This window comes from Lutra lutra, chromosome X, assembly GCF_902655055.1.
Source record: "Lutra lutra chromosome X, mLutLut1.2, whole genome shotgun sequence".
In the NCBI taxonomy this organism is placed as follows: Eukaryota; Metazoa; Chordata; class Mammalia; order Carnivora; family Mustelidae; genus Lutra; species Lutra lutra.
In genome coordinates, this window is record NC_062296.1 from 44,048,834 (window position 1) to 44,066,167 (window position 17,334).

The following is a 17,334-nucleotide window of genomic DNA, read 5'->3' on the forward strand; positions in this document are numbered from 1 at the left end:
GTAGGTGATGGAAGTTTGGGAGTGCAGTGTAAAGCTGAGTCTGAAGAACATGGAAGCTGGTCAGGCAAGGAGAAATGGGCTTCAGCTGGCAGATGTCCCCATGTGGTTTCCTTCTCCACTACAGAGACCAGCTGTCTGATTATTTGGATTAGACTTGGGACTTGAGAACATGTGAAGTATTGAAAATTGGATGATTGGGGATTCACTTGGTGTCAGGAAAGTTTGACTTAGCTGTTCTGTGCTTATTCCAGACTAAGATGCTTATGCTGAAAAGACTCAGCTCTTTTCCAGAGTCGTGAATATGTTTTTCATCTTGAAAAATCAAAGCCTCCTCATTTTCAGGGCAGAATTCAGGTGGGAGTAGGAATGGTAAATAGGTCAGATACTTCTACATTGTCTTTTTTAGCCTGACTTCATGGGACAGTAGCCTACTAAGAGGCTCTAGGACTGTGGACCTACTCTGGAGTAAATTACCTGTGTGAACATAGTTCTCTTATTTCAGGCAGCTGTGGTGGCTCTCCTGGTCTGGTTGCTTTGAAGAAGGAAGAGTAGAAGAAAAAAACAGAATAACATGTCAGAGATACTTGACCTCTCTTTTCTGTCTGAGGTGGAGAGGGATTTGATCCTCAGTGTTCTACAACGAGATGAGGAGCTCCGGAAAGCAGATGAGAAAAGGATCAGGTAAGAGTTCCAGAAAAAGCCAGTTTTATCTGGACCTTATACTGCCCATGTGACTTTCAGAGGAACTTGTGTACAGTTTACAATCCCTCACTGGGTCAGATTGGGCTCTGAAGTTGTTGCTTCCACAGAACCAATAGTCTTACTGTTTCTACCCCTCAACAACTTTCCATTCCAACCTATGCAGATTGTGAATGCACTTGTGCTTCTCTCTGGGGTCTTGGCAGGCGACTGAAGAATGAGCTACTGGAGATAAAAAGGAAAGGGGCCAAGAGGGGCAGTCAACACTATAGTGATCGGACCTGTGCCCGGTGCCAGGAGAGCCTGGGCCGTTTGACTCCCAAGACCAACACTTGTCGCGGTTGTAATCACCTGGTGTGTCGGGACTGCCGCATCCAGGAAAGTAATGGTACCTGGAGGTGCAAGGTGTGCACCAAGGAAATGTGAGTATCATCTATGGAGAGAGAGAAAAGGAAGCCCCAGCTGTGGGGGAGAATTTCCCTCCTTGGCCTTTGTTAGTTGAATGACAGGAGCCATTAAAAAAAAAAAAAATCCGTTGTCACTTTCTTTTATTCTTTCCCAGAGAGCTGAAGAAGGCAACTGGAGACTGGTTTTATGACCAGAAAGTGAATCGCTTTGCTTACCACACAGGCAGTGAGATAATTAGGATGTCCCTGCGCCGCAAGCCTACAGGTAGTGGCCCTGTTTGGAAACGTTTTTGTTGTTGTTGTTATTGTTTTGAGGTGCTTACTTCAGTGATAGACCACCCGATGTTGCATCCTATTGTAGTCTTACTGGTAGTATCTACACTTCATGAGCTCTGTGGGGGAATATAAAGATTATATTGCCATCCCTTCTGCAAGTGTGATATGTTTCCCTTCCCCGCTTATCACCACCACTCTGCCATGCTTTTGTTTGTCTTCAAGTGAATAAAAGAGAGACACTGGGACAGTCCCTTCTTCCTCAGTCACAGATGGATGATATCTGGCCAGGAAGAAGGATCATTCAGGAGCAACAGAAGGAACCCAGGTAAGAACTAGTAATCATTTACAGAAATGCTACACATCCTTTTAACTTATATTAATATTATTTTAAACTTTTTTCTATTTATAAAATAATAGCTGTTTATTTACAGGAAAATTTGGAAAGCACAGAAAAGAATAAAGAAAGAGGGGAGGAAAATCCTAATCCTACACCCACATGTAAACTTTAACATTTTGGCATATTTACTTCGTTCTTTTTTTTAAAAAAAGAAACATTTATTTATTTGAGAGAGAGAGAGAGAGAAAGAGAGAGAGAGGGTGTGCGTGAGCAGGGAGGAGAGGCAAAGGGAGAAGAAAAAGCAGACGCCCCACTGAGCAGGGAGCCCAATATGGGACTTGATCCCAGGACCCTGGGATCATGTCCTGAGTCAAAGGCAGATGCTAAACCAACTGAGCCACCCAGACACCCTTACTCTGTTCTGTTACGAACAATTTAAAGATGAAAAAAATTATGCATACTCATTATTACAAATTTAACCAGTATAGGAAACAAGGAAACAATAAATAAAGCAACAAATCACCCAAATTCCTACAAGCCCAGTATTCACATGTGAAAATTATTTCAGATATCTTTTGTGCATATAGATAGATAGATAGAAGGATAGACTGAAAAATTTGTATAATATTGGATCATAATATATACACTGAAAGCATGCTATATAATTTTACTTGAATTTAACAGACTAAAACAGAAGAAATAAAATAGAAGAATTGCCCATCTTCAACAAATGTTTCTTTACCATAAAAGATACTAGTCATTAATACCCTTCTAAGTTTAAGAAAAAAAATAATAAAAACCATTGAGTAGTCATTTTTTTTTCCTAGTGTCTTTTTGGTAACACCCTTATTGGGATATAATTCACATACTATACAATTCACCCATTATAGTGTATAATGCAGTGGTTTTTAGTGTGTTCACAGAACCGTGCAACCATCAGCTCAACTGATTTTAGAAGTTTTCATCAGGTTAATAAGAAACCCTGTACTCTTTAGCTATCACTCTCTCCAACTTGCTTATCCTTCCCCACCCCTAAGCAATTGCTGATCTACTTTCTATCTCTATATATTTGCTTATTCTGGACATTTCACTTAAATGGAATCAAAGAGTATGTGGTCCTTTGTGACTGTCTTCTCTCACTTAATGTATTCAAGGTTCATCCATGTTATAGCATATGTCAGGACTTAATTTCTTTTTATTGCCAAACTATTCTATTATATATTCTAATAATATTCTATTATATGTATATACCACATTTAATTTATCAATTCATCTGTTGATAGACATTTGGGGTGTTTTCACTTTTTGGTTATGATAAGTAGTGTAGTTATGAACTTCCATTATGAGTTTTTGTATGGACATAACATTTTCATTTCTTTTAGGTGATACCTAGGAATAGAGTGCTAGGTCAGTCATTTAGTCATTTTAAAAAATCTACCTGTTTCAATATTATCAGTGGACTCTCTGCTATGAAAGAGGAGGAGATTAGCTTTCTTCTACCTTCTCCCAATGTTTTCCCCTACTCCCATTTTTTATTACTCAAATACTTTTGCCTTGTCAGCACTTGTAACATTTACATTCTGTTATGCTAACATAAATTATCTGTTTTATCTGTCCGTTTAGTGTTAATTCATATTTAAAGGGATTGTATGCTTATAACCAGGCCTTGGACCATGGGTTCTCTAGGTTTCTGATTTCTTTCCTCTCATTTATTTCTTGGTGGTTTGCATTTTTTCACTGAGAAGTTCCTTCAAGAAGGGCTTGCAAAAGCTGTATTTATTTTACTTGTTCATGTTAAGAATGTCTGCCTAGTGACTTTATACTTGAGTGATCTCTTGGCTGGAGAGTGTATTCTTGGGTCACACTTTCTTTCCCTCAGAATGTTGTAGACATTACTCCATTGTCTTCTGCCACTGAATGTGACTGTGATGAAGTGTGAGGCTGGCTAGCCTTTTGTTTTTATCCCTTGCAGGTAACTGTGTGTGTGTGTGTATGTGTGTGTGTGTGTGTGTGTGTTTGCGTGCGTGCACGTGCACACATCTCAATGGTGATCATCCTGCATCATTTCCCCCTAATATGTACCCTAGAAGAGTCCTTTCTTCATTGCTGGAAAATTCTTCTGTATCATATCCTCTGAACTTTTTTTCTATTTCATTAGTTAAGTTTCCCACCTTAGGAACATTGGATTTCTTGTTTCTTTATCCTCCTTTTCTGTCCTTTCCTTTTACTATCAAATGCAAGAGCAAGGAAAGGTAAAAGCAATGAACTGTGACTAATCCAACCCTTTCCTCTGTGCTGTTACTTTGATTTTCAAACATTTTCTTTCTTCCCCCTTTCCCCTTTCTTTTTGCTGTATCTGCTATACTTTTAGAGTGAATTATCTTGGGGCATCTGGGGGCTCAGTTGGTTAAGCGTCGGACTCTTGGTTTCATCTCAGATATTGATCTCAGGGTCATGATTTCAGGCTCATAATCTGTGTCAAGAGGTCAAGCCCTGCCTTGGGCTTCATGCTCAGTGCAGAGTGTGTTCAAGATTCTTTTCCTCCCTCCCTGCTCCTCCCCACCCCATGCACCTTGCTCTCTCTCTTGCAAATAAGTAAGTAAATAAATAAATATCTTTTAAAAAGGGAATGAATTATGTTGATTAGGTTTTAATTTGTTCTTTGCTCTCGAGCTTCCTTTTTCCCTAATTTTGTTGTTTTACCATTTTTTTCTGTTTGAGCTCTTATGCTTTATCAAATCTATATTCTTATTAAGTTCCTACATAGTATAAAGCACTCAGAAAAAAGCTACTTATTTTCATAGGATTATATTGTTCTCCAGAATAGTTCTTTGCCTTTATTATGAGTTATTTCTACTTCTCTTTACCCCATGGCATATTTATATATCTGCCAGACCATTTCTTCTCATTTTACTCATGTTTAACCTGGAAAGTTCTGCCTGTATCTTTTATTTGCTCTGATACAGTATGTGAATCCTCCTTGACAGGCTTCTCACCTCAACTTGAGACAGTTTATCTCTTCCTTACCCCAACTGTACTTTTAGAATAGAATATTCCTTTCGATATGCTTCTTTTTGGAACTGAGGGAAGGGCAAAAGGCAGCTTGGGGGTCTGCTGAAGTTCCCTTAAATGTCCAGGCTCACACAGTCCAGCTCTAGATGATTCATCTAACTCATACCCATGCTCCCCCTGTGATGACATACCTCAGGTGTCATGTCTGCCTCTGTTGGGATCCTCCAGTGGTACCTGGGGCTACAAATCTTGAGAACTTTTATTTTCCTAGATTCATCCCAGGACTGTCTACTCACTCATTTTGTCTGCACATTTCTACATCAGATGGAATTTTGCTGAGCTAAATCTTTCTTCTGTTTTCTTAGCCATGACTTTTTGAACTTCATAACTTGAAGGTTTACTTATTTGGTTGCTGCTGGTGAAGTTTTTGGCTTTTCATTTGGATTTTTTCCCCTAACTCTCCCTCAGCCAAAGGGAAACGAGTTAATCACATCTTATATGATTGTTGAAAAGCAATATAGAAATATATAAAACAAGTCCCCAGTAACCTCACTGCTTCTGCCCCAGACTATTATTCTTAGTAGGCATTACTAGTTTTGGTGTATGGACTACCAGTGTGTCTTAATGTACAAATACAGATTGTATTCTTAAATTTTTATTTTTAATTTTTTAAAAAAGATTTATTTATTTACTTGAGAGAGAGAGTGAGAGAGAAAGAGTGAGAGCACAGAGAGAGGCAGAGGGAGAAGCAGACTCCCTGCTGAGTAGGGAGCCCAACATGGGACTTGATCCCATGACCCTGAGATCATGACCTGAGCTGAAGGCAGACGCCCAACTGACTGGGCCACCCAGGCACCTGGATTCTTTAATTTTTAAACTCCTTTTTAAAAAGGATCATACTACATATATATTTAGTGGTAAAAATGAAAGAGAATTTTAAAGACTCAATAATATAGATAATCCTCTAGAAAATTGGCAAAATATCTGAACAGACATTTTGCTAAAGGCAATATACAGATGTCAAATAAGCACATAAAAAGATGCTCAACATCTTTAGTTATTAGGGAAGTACAAGTTAAAATCATAATAAGATATTACCATATACCCGTTAGACTGGCTAAAATTTAAAAGCAGACCGTACCAATTGTTGGTGAGGATGCGTAGAGCAACTGGAATTCTTTCTTTTTTTTTTAAAAGATTTTATTTATTTATTTGACAGAGATCACAAGTAGGCAGAGAGGCAGGCAGAAAGAGAGAGGGGGAAACAGGCTCCCCGCTGAGCAGAGAGCCCACCAGGAGTTCTTATATGCTGCTGGTGGGAATGTGCAACAGCACAGCCCTTTTGAAAACCAGGTTGGCAGTAGTTTAGTTAAATCTGCATTACTTTGCCTCTTCAATAAATGGTGTTGGGAAAATTGGACAGCCACATGCAGAAAAATGAAACCGAACCATTTCCTTATACCACACACAAAAATACACTTGAAATGGATGAAGGAACTCAATGTGAGAAAGGAATCCATCAAAATCCTTGAGGAAAACAGGCAGCAACATCTTCGACCTCATCTGCAGTAACTTCTTCCTAGGAACGTCGCCAAAGGCAAGGGAAGCAAGGGCAAAAATGAACTATTGGGACTTCATCAAGATCAAAAGCTTTTGCACAGCAAAGGAAACAGTTAAAAAACCCAAAAGACAACTGACAGAATGGGAGAAGATATTTGCAAATGACAAAGCAGATAAAGGGCTAGAATCCAAAATCTATAGTTTATCAAACTCAACACCCAAAGAACAAATAATCCAATCAAGAAATGGGCAGAGGGGAGAGGAGTCAAGATGGCAGAGAAGTAGCAGGCTGAGACTACTTCAGGTAGCGGGAGATCAGCTAGATAGCTTATCTAAAGATTGCAAACACCTACAAATCCAACGGGAGATCGAAGAGAAGAAGAACAGCAACTCTAGAAACAGAAAATCAACCACTTTCTGAAAGGTAGGACTGGCGGAGAAGTGAATCCAAAGCGACGGGAAGATAGACCGCGGGGGGAGGGGCCGGCTCCCGGCAAGTGGCGGAGCAACGGAGCACAAAATCGGGACTTATAAAAGTCTGTTCCGCTGAGGGACATCGCTCCAGAGGCTTAACCGGGGTGAAGCCCGCGCGGGGTCAGCGTGGCCTCAGGTCCCGCAGGGTCACAGAAGGATCGGGGTGTCTGAGAGTCGCAGAGCTCACAGGTATTAGAACGGGAAAGCCGGCTACAGAGACAGAGCCGAGGAGTGACTCTCAGCTCGGGGTTACCTTGAACCGGTGGCAGGCTCAGTCAGCTCGGAGCGCGGCCGGAGGCCAGTGTGGCGGGAGTCATTGGGCGCTGTTCTCTGGGGGCGCACTGAGGAGTGGGGCCCCGGGCTCTCGGCTCCTCCAGGCCGGAGACTGGGAGGCCGCCATCTTCATTCCCGCCCTCCAGAACTCTACGAAAAGCGCTCAGGGAACAAAAGCTCCCGAAAGCAAACCCGAGCGGATTACTCAGCCCGGCCCTGGGTAAGGGCGGTGCAACTCCACCTGGGGCAAAGACGCTTGAGAATCACTACAACAGGCCCCTCCCCCAGAAGATCAAAAAGAAACCCAGCCAGGACCAAGTTCACCTACCAAGGAGTGTAGTTTCAATACCAAGGAGAGCAGCGGAATTCCAGAGGAGGAGAAAGCAAAGCACGGAACTCATGGCTTTCTCCCCATGATTCTTTAGCCTTGCAGTTAATTTAATTTTTTTTCTTTTTCAATTTTTTTTCTTCTTCTGCTAAATTTTTTTTAACTTTTACCCTTTTCTTTTTTAACATTTTTAACTAGTTTATCTAATATATATATATTTTTTTCCTTTTTATACTTTTTCTTTATTGGTTTTCTTTTTTTAATTTTTTTTTCTTTCTTTCTGAACCTCTTTTTATCCCCTTTCTCCCCCCTCACGATTTGGGATCTCTTCTGATTTGGCTAAAGCATATTTTCCTGGGGTTGTTGCCACCCTTTTAGTATTGTACTTGCTCCTTCATATACTCTTATCTGGACAAAATGACAAGGCGGAAAAATTCACCACAAAAAAAAGAACAAGAGGCAGTACCAAAGGCTAGGGACCTAATCAATACAGACATTGGTAATATGTCAGATCCAGAGTTCAGAATGACGATTCTCAAGGATCTAGCCGGGCTCGAAAAAGGCATGGAAGATATTAGAGAAACCCTCTTGGGAGATATAAAAGCCCTTTCTGGAGAAATAAAAGAACTAAAATCTAACCAAGTTGAAATCAAAAAAGCTACTAATGAGGTGCTAACAAAATGGAGGCTCTCACTGCTAGGATAAATGAGGCAGAAGAAAGAATTAGCGATATAGAAGACCAAATGACAGAGAATAAAGAAGCTGAGCAAAAGAGGGACAAACAGCTACTGGATCACGAGGGGAGAATTCGAGAGATAAGTGACACCATAAGACGAAACGACATTAGAATAATTGGGATTCCAGAAGAAGAGGAAACAGAGAGGGGAGCAGAAGGTATATTGGAGAGAATTATTGGAGAGAATTTCCCCAATATGGCAAAGGGAACAAGCATCAAAATCCAGGAGGTTCAGAGAACCCCCCTCAAAATCAATAAGAATAGGTCCACACCCCGTCACCTAATAGTAAAATTGACAAGTCTTAGTGACAAAGAGAAGATCCTGAAAGCAGCCCAGGAAAAGAAGTCTGTAAGGTACAATGGTAAAAATATTAGATTGGCAGCAGACTTATCCACAGAGACCTGGCAGGCCAGAAAGAGCTGGCATGATATATTCAGAGTACTAAACGAGAAAAATATGCAGCCAAGAATACTATATCCAGCTAGGCTATCATTGAAAATAGAAGGAGAGATTAAAAGCTTCCAGGACAAACAAAAACTGAAAGAATTTGCAAATACCAAACCAGCTCTACAGGAAATATTGAAAGGGGTCCTCTAAGCAAAGAGAGACGCTAAAAGAAGTAGATCAGAAAGAAACAGAGACAATATACAATAACAGTCACCTTATAGGCAATACAATGGCACTAAATTCATCTCTCTCAATACTTACCCTGATTGTTAATGGGCTAAATGCCCCAATCAAAAGACACAGGGTATCAGAATGGATAAAAAAACGAAACCCATCTATATGTTGCCTACAAGAAACTCATCTTAAACCCGAAGACACCTCCAGGTTTAAAGTGAGGGGGTGGAAAAGAATTTACCATGCTAATGGACATCAGAAGAAAGCAGGAGTGGCAATCCTTATATCAGATCAATTAGATTTTAAGCCAAAGACTATAATAAGAGATGAGGAAGGACACTATATCATACTCAAAGGAACTATCCAACAAGAATATCTAACAATTTTAAATATCTATGACCCTAACGTGGGAGCAGCCAACTATATAAACCAATTAATAACAAAATCAAAGAAACACATCGACAATAATACAATAATAGGAGGGGACTTTAACACTCCCCTCACTGAAATGGACAGATCATCCAAGCAAAAGATCAACAAGGAAATCAAGGCCTTAAATGAAACACTGGACCAGATGGACATCAGGATATATTCAGAACTTTTCATCCCAAAGCAACAGAATACACATTCTTCTCTAGTGCACATGGAACATTCTCCAGAATAGATCACATCCTTGGTCCTAAATCAGGTCTCAACCGTTATCAAAAGATTGGAATCATTCCCTGCATATTTTCAGACCACAATGCTCTGAAGCTAGAACTCAATCACAAGAGGAAATTTGGAAAGAACCCAAATACATGGAGAATAAACAGCATCCTTCTAAAGAATGAATGGGTCAACCAGGAAATTAAAGAAGAATTGAAAAAATTTATGGAAACAAATGATAATGAAAACACAATGGTTCAAAATCTGTGGGACACAACAAAGGCAGTCCTGAGAGGAAAATATATAGCGGTACAAGCCTTTCTCAAGAAACAAGAAAGGTCTCAGGTAGACAACCTAACCCTACACCTAAAGGAGCTGGAGAAAGAACAAGAAAGAAACCCTAAACCCAGCAGGAGAAGAGAAATCATAAAGATCAGAGCAAAAATCAATGAAATAGAAACCAAAAAAACAATAGAACAAATCAACGAAACTAGGCGCTGGTTCTTTGAAAGAATTAATAAGATTGATAAACCCCTGGCCAGACTTATCAAAAAGAAAAGAGAGAGGAACCAAATAAATAAAATCATGAATGAAAGAGGAGAGATCACAACAAACACCAAAGAAATACAGACAATTATAAGAACATACTATGAGCAACTCTACGCCAACAAATTTGACAATCTCGAAGAAATGGATGCATTCCTAGAGACATATAAACTACCACAACTGAACCAGGAAGAAATAGAAAGCCTGAACAGACCCATAACCAGTAAGGAGATTGAAACAGTCATCAAAAATCTCCAAAGAAACAAAGCCCAGGGCCAAATGGCTTCCCGGGGGAATTCTACCAAACATTTAAAGAAGAACTAATTCCTATTCTCCTGAAACTGTTCCAAAAAATAGAAATGGAAGGAAAACTTCCAAACTCATTTTATGAGGCCAGCATCATCTTGATCCTAAAACCAGACAAGGATCCCATCAAAAGAGAGAACTACAGACCAATATCCTTGATGAACACAGATGCAAAAATTCTCGCCAAAATACTAGCCAATAGGATTCAACAGTACATTAAAAGGATTATTCACCACGACCAAGTGGGATTTATTCCAGGGCTGCAAGGCTGGTTCAACATCCGCAAATCAATCAATGTGATACAACACATTAATAAAAGAAAGAACAAGAACCATATGATACTCTCCATAGATGCTGAAAAAGCATTGGACAAAGTACAGCATCCCTTCCTGATCAAAACTCTTCAAAGTGTAGGGAGAGACGGCACATACCTCAATATTATCAAAGCCATCTATGAAAAGCCCACCGCAAATATCATTCTCAATGGAGAAAAACTGAAAGCTTTTCCGCTAAGGTCAGGAACACGGCAGGGATGTCCGTTATCACCACTGCTATTCAACATAGTACTAGAAGTCCTAGCCTCAGCAATCAGACAACAAAAGGAAATTAAAGGCATCCAAATCGGCAAAGAAGAAGTCAAACTATCACTCTTCAGAGATGATATGATACTCTATGTGGAAAACCCAAAAGACTCCACTCCAAAACTGCTAGAACTTGTACAGGAATTCAGTAAAGTGTCAGGATATAAAATCAATGCACAGAAATCAGTTGCATTTCTCTACACCAACAACAAGACAGAAGAAAGAGAAATTAAGGAGTCCATCCCATTTACAATTGCACCCAAAACTATAAGATACCTAGGAATAAACATAACCAAAGAGACTAAGAATCTATACACAGAAAACTATAAAGTACTCATGAAAGAAATTGAGGAAGACACAAAGAAATGGAAAAATGTTCCATGCTCCTGGATTGGAAGAATAAATATTGTGAAAATGTCTATGCTATCTAAAGCAATCTACACATTTAATGCAATTCCTATCAAAGTACCATCCATTTTTTTCAAAGAAACGGAACAAATAATCCTAAAATTTATATGGAACCAGAAAAGACCTCGAATAGCCAAAGGAATATTGAAAAAGAAAGCCAAAGTTGGTGGCATCACAATTCCGGACTTCAAGCTCTATTACAAAGCTGTCATCATCAAGACAGCATGGTACTGGCGCAAAAACAGACACATAGATCAATGGAACAGAATAGAGAGCCCAGGAATAGACCCTCAACTCTATGGTCAACTAATCTTCGACAAAGCAGGAAAGAATGTCCAATGGAACAAAGACAGCCTCTTCAACAAATGGTGTTGGGAAAATTGGACAGCCACATGCAGAAAAATGAAATTGGATCTTTTCCTTATACCACACATGAAAATAGACTCAAAATGGATGAAGGATCTCAATGTGAGAAAGGAATCCATCAAAATCCTTGAGGAGAACACAGGCAACAACCTCTTCGACCTCAGCCGCAGCAACATCTTCCTAGGAACATCACCAAAAGCAAGGGAAGCAAGGGCAAAAATGAACTATTGGGATTTTATCAAGATCAAAAGCTTTTGCACAGCAAAGGAAACAGTTAACAAAACCAAAAGACAACTGACAGAATGGGAGAAGATATTTGTAAATGACATATCAGATAAAGGGCTAGTGTCCAAAATCTATAAAGAACTTAGCAAACTCAACACCCAAAGAACAAATAATCCAATCAAGAAATGGGCAGAGGACATGAACAGACATTTCTGCAAAGAAGACATCCACATGGCCGACAGACACATGAAAAAGTGCTCCACATCACTCGGCATCAGGGAAATACAATCAAAACCACAATGAGATATCACCTCACACCAGTCAGAATGGCTAAAATTAACAAGTCAGGAAATGACAGATGCTGGCGAGGATGTGGAGAAAGGGGAGCCCTCCTACACTGTTGGTGGGAATGCAAGCTGGTGCAACCACTCTGGAAAACAGCATGGAGGTTCCTCAAAATGTTGAAAATAGAACTACCCTATGACCCAGCAATTGCACTGCTGGGTATTTACGCTAAAGATACAAACGTAGTGATCCGAAGGGACACATGCACCGGAATGTTTATAGCAGCAACGTCTACAATAGCCAAACTATGGAAAGAACCTAGATGTCCATCAACAGACGAATGGATAAAGAAGATGTGGTATATATACACAATGGAATACTATGCAGCCATCAAAAGAAATGAAATCTTGCCATTTGCGACAACGTGGATGGAACTAGAGGGTATCATGCTTAGCGAAATAAGTCAATCGGAGAAAGACAACTATCATATGATCTCCCTGATATGAGGGAGAGGAGATGCAACATGTGGGGTTAAGGGGGTAGGAGAAGAATAAATGAAACAAGATGGGATTGGGAGGGAGACAAACCATAAGTGACTCTTAATCTCACAAAACAAACTGAGGGTTGATGGGGGGAGGGGGGTTGGGAGGGGGGTGGGATTATGGACACTGGGGAGGGTATGTGCTATGGTGAGTGCTGTGAAGTGTGTAAACCTGGTGATTCACAGACCTGTACCTCTGGGGATAAAAATATATTATATGTTTATAAAAAATAAAATTAAAAAAAAAGAAATGGGCAGAGGACATAAACAGACATTTCTGCAAAGAAGACATCCAGCTGGCCCACAGACACATGAAAAAGTGCTCCACATCACTCGGCATCAGGGAAATACAAATCAAAACCACAATGAGTTACCACCTCACGCCAGTCAGAATGGCTAAAATTAACAAGTCAGGAAATGACAGATGCTGGCGAGGATGTGAAGAAAGGGGAACCCTCCTACACTGTTGGTGGGAATGCAAGCTGGTGCAACCACTCTGGAAAACAGCATGGATATTTCTCAAAAAGTTGAAAATAGAGCTACCCTACGACCCAGCAATCGCACTACTGGGTATTTACCCTAAAGATACAAACATAGTGATCCGAAGGGGCACGTGCTCCCGAATGTTTATAGCAACACTGTCCACAATAGCCAAACTATGGAAAGAACCTAGATGTCCATCAACAGATGAATGGATAGAGAAGAAGCGGTATGTGTATATACAATGGAATACTATGCAGCCATCAAAAGAAATGAAATCTTGCCATTTGCAATGACCTGGATGGAACTAGAGGGTATTATGCTTAGTGAAATAAGTCAATCAGAGAAAGACAACTATCACATGATCTCCCTGATATGAGGAAGTGGAGATGCAATGTGGGAGGTTTGGGGGGTAGGGAAAGAATAAATGAAACAAGATGGGATCGGGAGGGAGACAAACCATAAGAGACTCTTAATCTCCCAAAGCAAACTGAGGATTGCCTGGGGAAGGGGGCTAGGGAGAGGGTGGTGGGGTTATTGACATGGGGGAGGGTATGTGCTATGGTGAGTGCTGTGAAGTGTGTAAACCTGGCGATTCACAGACCTGTACCCCTGGGGCTAATAATACATTATATGTTTATTAAAAATTTTTTTTTAATTTAAAAAAATAAATGTGTTACTTTGCGATTCAGCTGTTCCATTCCTCGGTATTTACTCAAGAGAAGCGAAAGTGTATGTCCATGTGAAGACTTGTATGTGAATGTTCCTGGCAGCTTTGTTTGCAATAGCCAAAATCTGGAAACAACTTAAATGTCTATTAACAGGTGAAGGGATAAATTGTGGTTGGTTTATACAGTGGAATACTACTCAGCAATGGAAAGGAATAAACTGTTGGGTCAAACAATAACATGGGTGAACCTCAAAATAATCATGCTGAGTGAAAGAAGCCAAACAAAAGAGAGGACATGCTATATGATTCTATTTATATAAAATTTCAGAAAACTCAACCCACATTTTAATGACAGAATGCAGATCAGCACTTTCTGTCTGGGGACAGAGGCAGGGAGAGGGGAAAGGATATGAAGGAGCAAGAGGAAACCTTTGAGAGTGATAGATGAATTCACTCACTTAATTGCTGTGATGGTTTCACAAGTATATGTATATGTTAAAACTCACCAAATTGCACACTTAAGTGCTTGCAGTTTACTTATGTCAGTTATAACTCAAGGTGTAAAAGGAACAATTGTTGAAAAATCTAACATCCACATCTTTCCATGTCCACACCAAGGTTCTCTCTCATTCTTTTTGCTATCTTTATGGTGTTTCATTGTGTGTATGTACTGCGAGTTTATCCACACAGCTTTGGGTGGGTGACTCATCTGTCCTAGGTGACAAGACCCCCTTTTTCCTTTTGGATAAGGCTAAAAAACAGCTTTTATTTCCTGAATCCGATTAACACATCTGACATCATCGGTCAGAATGTAATTTCTGAAATCCGCTGCTTCTGGCTATGTATGACCTCTTGTCTCATTGGGCCCAGAAGACTTATTTATCCTAAACATGGAAGCAGATTAAGTGGCCATAAATGACCTTTGCCATAAAATTATGGAGACTCAGAGGTAATCAAATTCAGCCCTCTTCCTTTTACAGAAAAGAAAGCCAGATAAGTGATTTACCTGTGATCATACAGATAGTTAGAGCCCAGAACTCACATCTCTTAGTCTATTTTTTACTGCACAGATGTCAATAATTGCCTTTTTGCCCTAGGGTTATTTGTGTCAGCTCTGGATTAGTACATATTCATCTTTAGGAAAAAAATACAAGCAGCAAACACACTCCATGAGCTATTGTTAAACTGCCTCTCTGGAGGAAGGGTTCTGCATTGAGTTCTTTTTTCATTGGAGCAAAGGGGGGAGAAAAAGAACAATTCTAAAGTAAAAGTGAAATCAACTTCCCTGCTGTACCTTGGACTATAAAGCTAAAATATTTCTCAAGAAATGACCACCGTTTTACCTCTTGCAGGCCCTAGGATTTCAACCCGGGCTGTCTGTTTTCATAAAGCTATTGCAAACATCATGTGATAACTTGGAAAGTTTATTCTTTGCTGCCTAAGACATTATAGATTCTGGTTATTTTGTTCTTTTTTTTTTCTGGGTACTTTGTTCTTTGTTCGTGTATTAGTTCATGCATTTTTAATTTTTATTTTTTTTAAGGTTTTATTTATTTATTTGACAGAGAAATCACAAGTAGGCAGAGAGGCAAGCGGGGTGGGGGAAGCAGGCTCCCTGCTGAGCAGAGAGCCCAATGCGGGGCTCAATCCCAGGACCCTGAGATCATGACCCGAGCTGAAGGCAGTGGCTTAACCCACTGAGCCACCCAGGCGCCCCATAGTTCACTCATTTTTTTAAACAAACGTCTATAAATGCCTGCTATTTGCCAGGCACTGTTTTAGGCCATGGGATACACTGGTAAATACAAGAAAGTCCCTTGCTTGAGAAGCTTAGATTTTGGGATGGGGAGACACAGACAATATTCAAATGAATATATCAAATCAGATGTTGACAAGTGCTATGGAGAAAATGAAGTGGGCTAAAGGAATAGGGAGTGCCAGGAAAACATGTTGTGTACCCATGCTGTTTTACTTAGGGAAAAGTCTTAATAGTATGGTGATATCTGAGCAAAGACATGCAGCAAATGAGGGAGCAAACCCACCTGGGGGAAAAGCATTGTGGGCAGAGAAAGCAGAAAATATAAAGAGCCTAAGGTGAGTTTGTATTTGGCGTGTTTGTGTAATCTGGAACCAAGTGAGCAAGGTGGTGAGTGGCAGGAGATGAGGACAGCAAGGATGAGAAGCAGATGGGAAGCATCTGGGGGGATGAAAAAGGCTGAGAAGCAGATCATGTAGGACTTTTTTGGCACTCGTAAGGACTCTGTCTTTCACTCTGAGTGACAAGATATATATGTTTTTTCTATTTTTAAATTGAGGTAAAAATCACATAATGTACCATTCGTCATTTTTGCAATTTTAAGGCACACCACTCAGTGGCTTTTAGTACTTTCAGAATGTGGTGCAACCATCGCCATGGTTTAACTTCAGAACATTTTTATCACTATAGAAAGAAACCCTGTACCCATTAAGCAGATGCTCCCCATTTCCTCCAGTCCCCAGTCTCTTTTCTCTCTGCAGGTGTGCCTACTCTAGGTACTTCATATAAATGGAGTCATATAAAATATGTCTTGCTTTTTTCACCTCATGTAATGTTTTCAAGTTTCATCCATGTTGTGGTGTGGATCATAACTTTATTTCTTTTTATTGACAGGAATATCTCATTATATGGATATACCACATTTTGTTTATCCATTCGTCCATTGGTAGACATTTAGACTGTTTCTGCCTGTTGGCTATTGTGAATAATGCTGGTCTAAACATTCATGTACAAGTTTTTGTGTGTACACATGTTTTTAGTTCTCTTGGGTATATATCTAGAAGCGGAATTGCTGGGTCATATGGTAATTCTATTCTGGAATTATATTTTATTTTAAAAATTTATTTACTTTAAAGATTTTATTTATTATTATTATTATTTTTGTCAGAGAGAGAACACAGGCAGGGGGGAGTTGCAGGCAGAGGGAGAAGCAGGCTCCTTGAAGAGCCCCCGGATTTATATTTTAAAAGCCCCTGGATTTCTATTTTGACTATCCTATTGAGGATAGATTGTGTAGGGACAGGGTAAAAGTAGGGAGTTCAGTCAGGAGGCTGTTGTGACCATATCAGGACCAGTAGCTACATGATTGTGGTTTGGACCAAAGTAATGGCAGTGGAGGGGCTAAGAACTGGTCAGATTCTAGACTTAATTGAAGACAGAGCCGACGGTATTTGCGAATAGATTGGGTTTGCACTGTGAGATAATGAGGGGAGTTAAGGGAAACTGTTAAGATTTTTGAACAAGAAAAATGAAAGGAGGAAGTTGTAATTCGATGAAATTGATGGAAGAACAGGTTCGGGGAGGATTAGGGCCTTAGTCTTACATTTGCTGTGTCTGAAACATCCAAGTAGGAATGTTAAGTAGGCTGCTAGAAATCCAAGCCTGGTGTTTGAATGAGATAAATTTAGGAGTTATTGGTTTATAAGGGATATTTAAAGCCATGAAACTAGATGAGATCATTTAGGGATAATTCTAGATAGTGACAAGAAGCAGCCTAAGGAATAGCCCTGAACACAATCTG

General features: G+C 39.9%; 1 protein-coding gene across 8 annotated transcripts in view; it reads left to right on the forward strand.

The window, feature by feature from the left end:
- The window catches only part of SYTL4 (synaptotagmin like 4), a 71,915-nt gene that overhangs the window by 37,452 nt on the left and 17,129 nt on the right, over positions 1–17,334 (forward strand). For 5 of the 8 annotated variants that reach the window (XM_047715872.1, XM_047715873.1, XM_047715874.1 and 2 more), the window contains 4 exons: positions 503–681; positions 906–1,121; positions 1,262–1,371; positions 1,605–1,707. In XM_047715872.1, the coding sequence (XP_047571828.1) occupies positions 572–681; positions 906–1,121; positions 1,262–1,371; positions 1,605–1,707 (539 nt within the window). In that variant the 5' untranslated portion in view covers positions 503–571. Of the gene's footprint in view, positions 1–502; positions 682–865; positions 1,122–1,261; positions 1,372–1,604; positions 1,708–17,334 lie in introns of all 8 variants that reach the window. The other 3 variants (XM_047715877.1, XM_047715875.1, XM_047715878.1) reach the window with 2 other exon arrangements.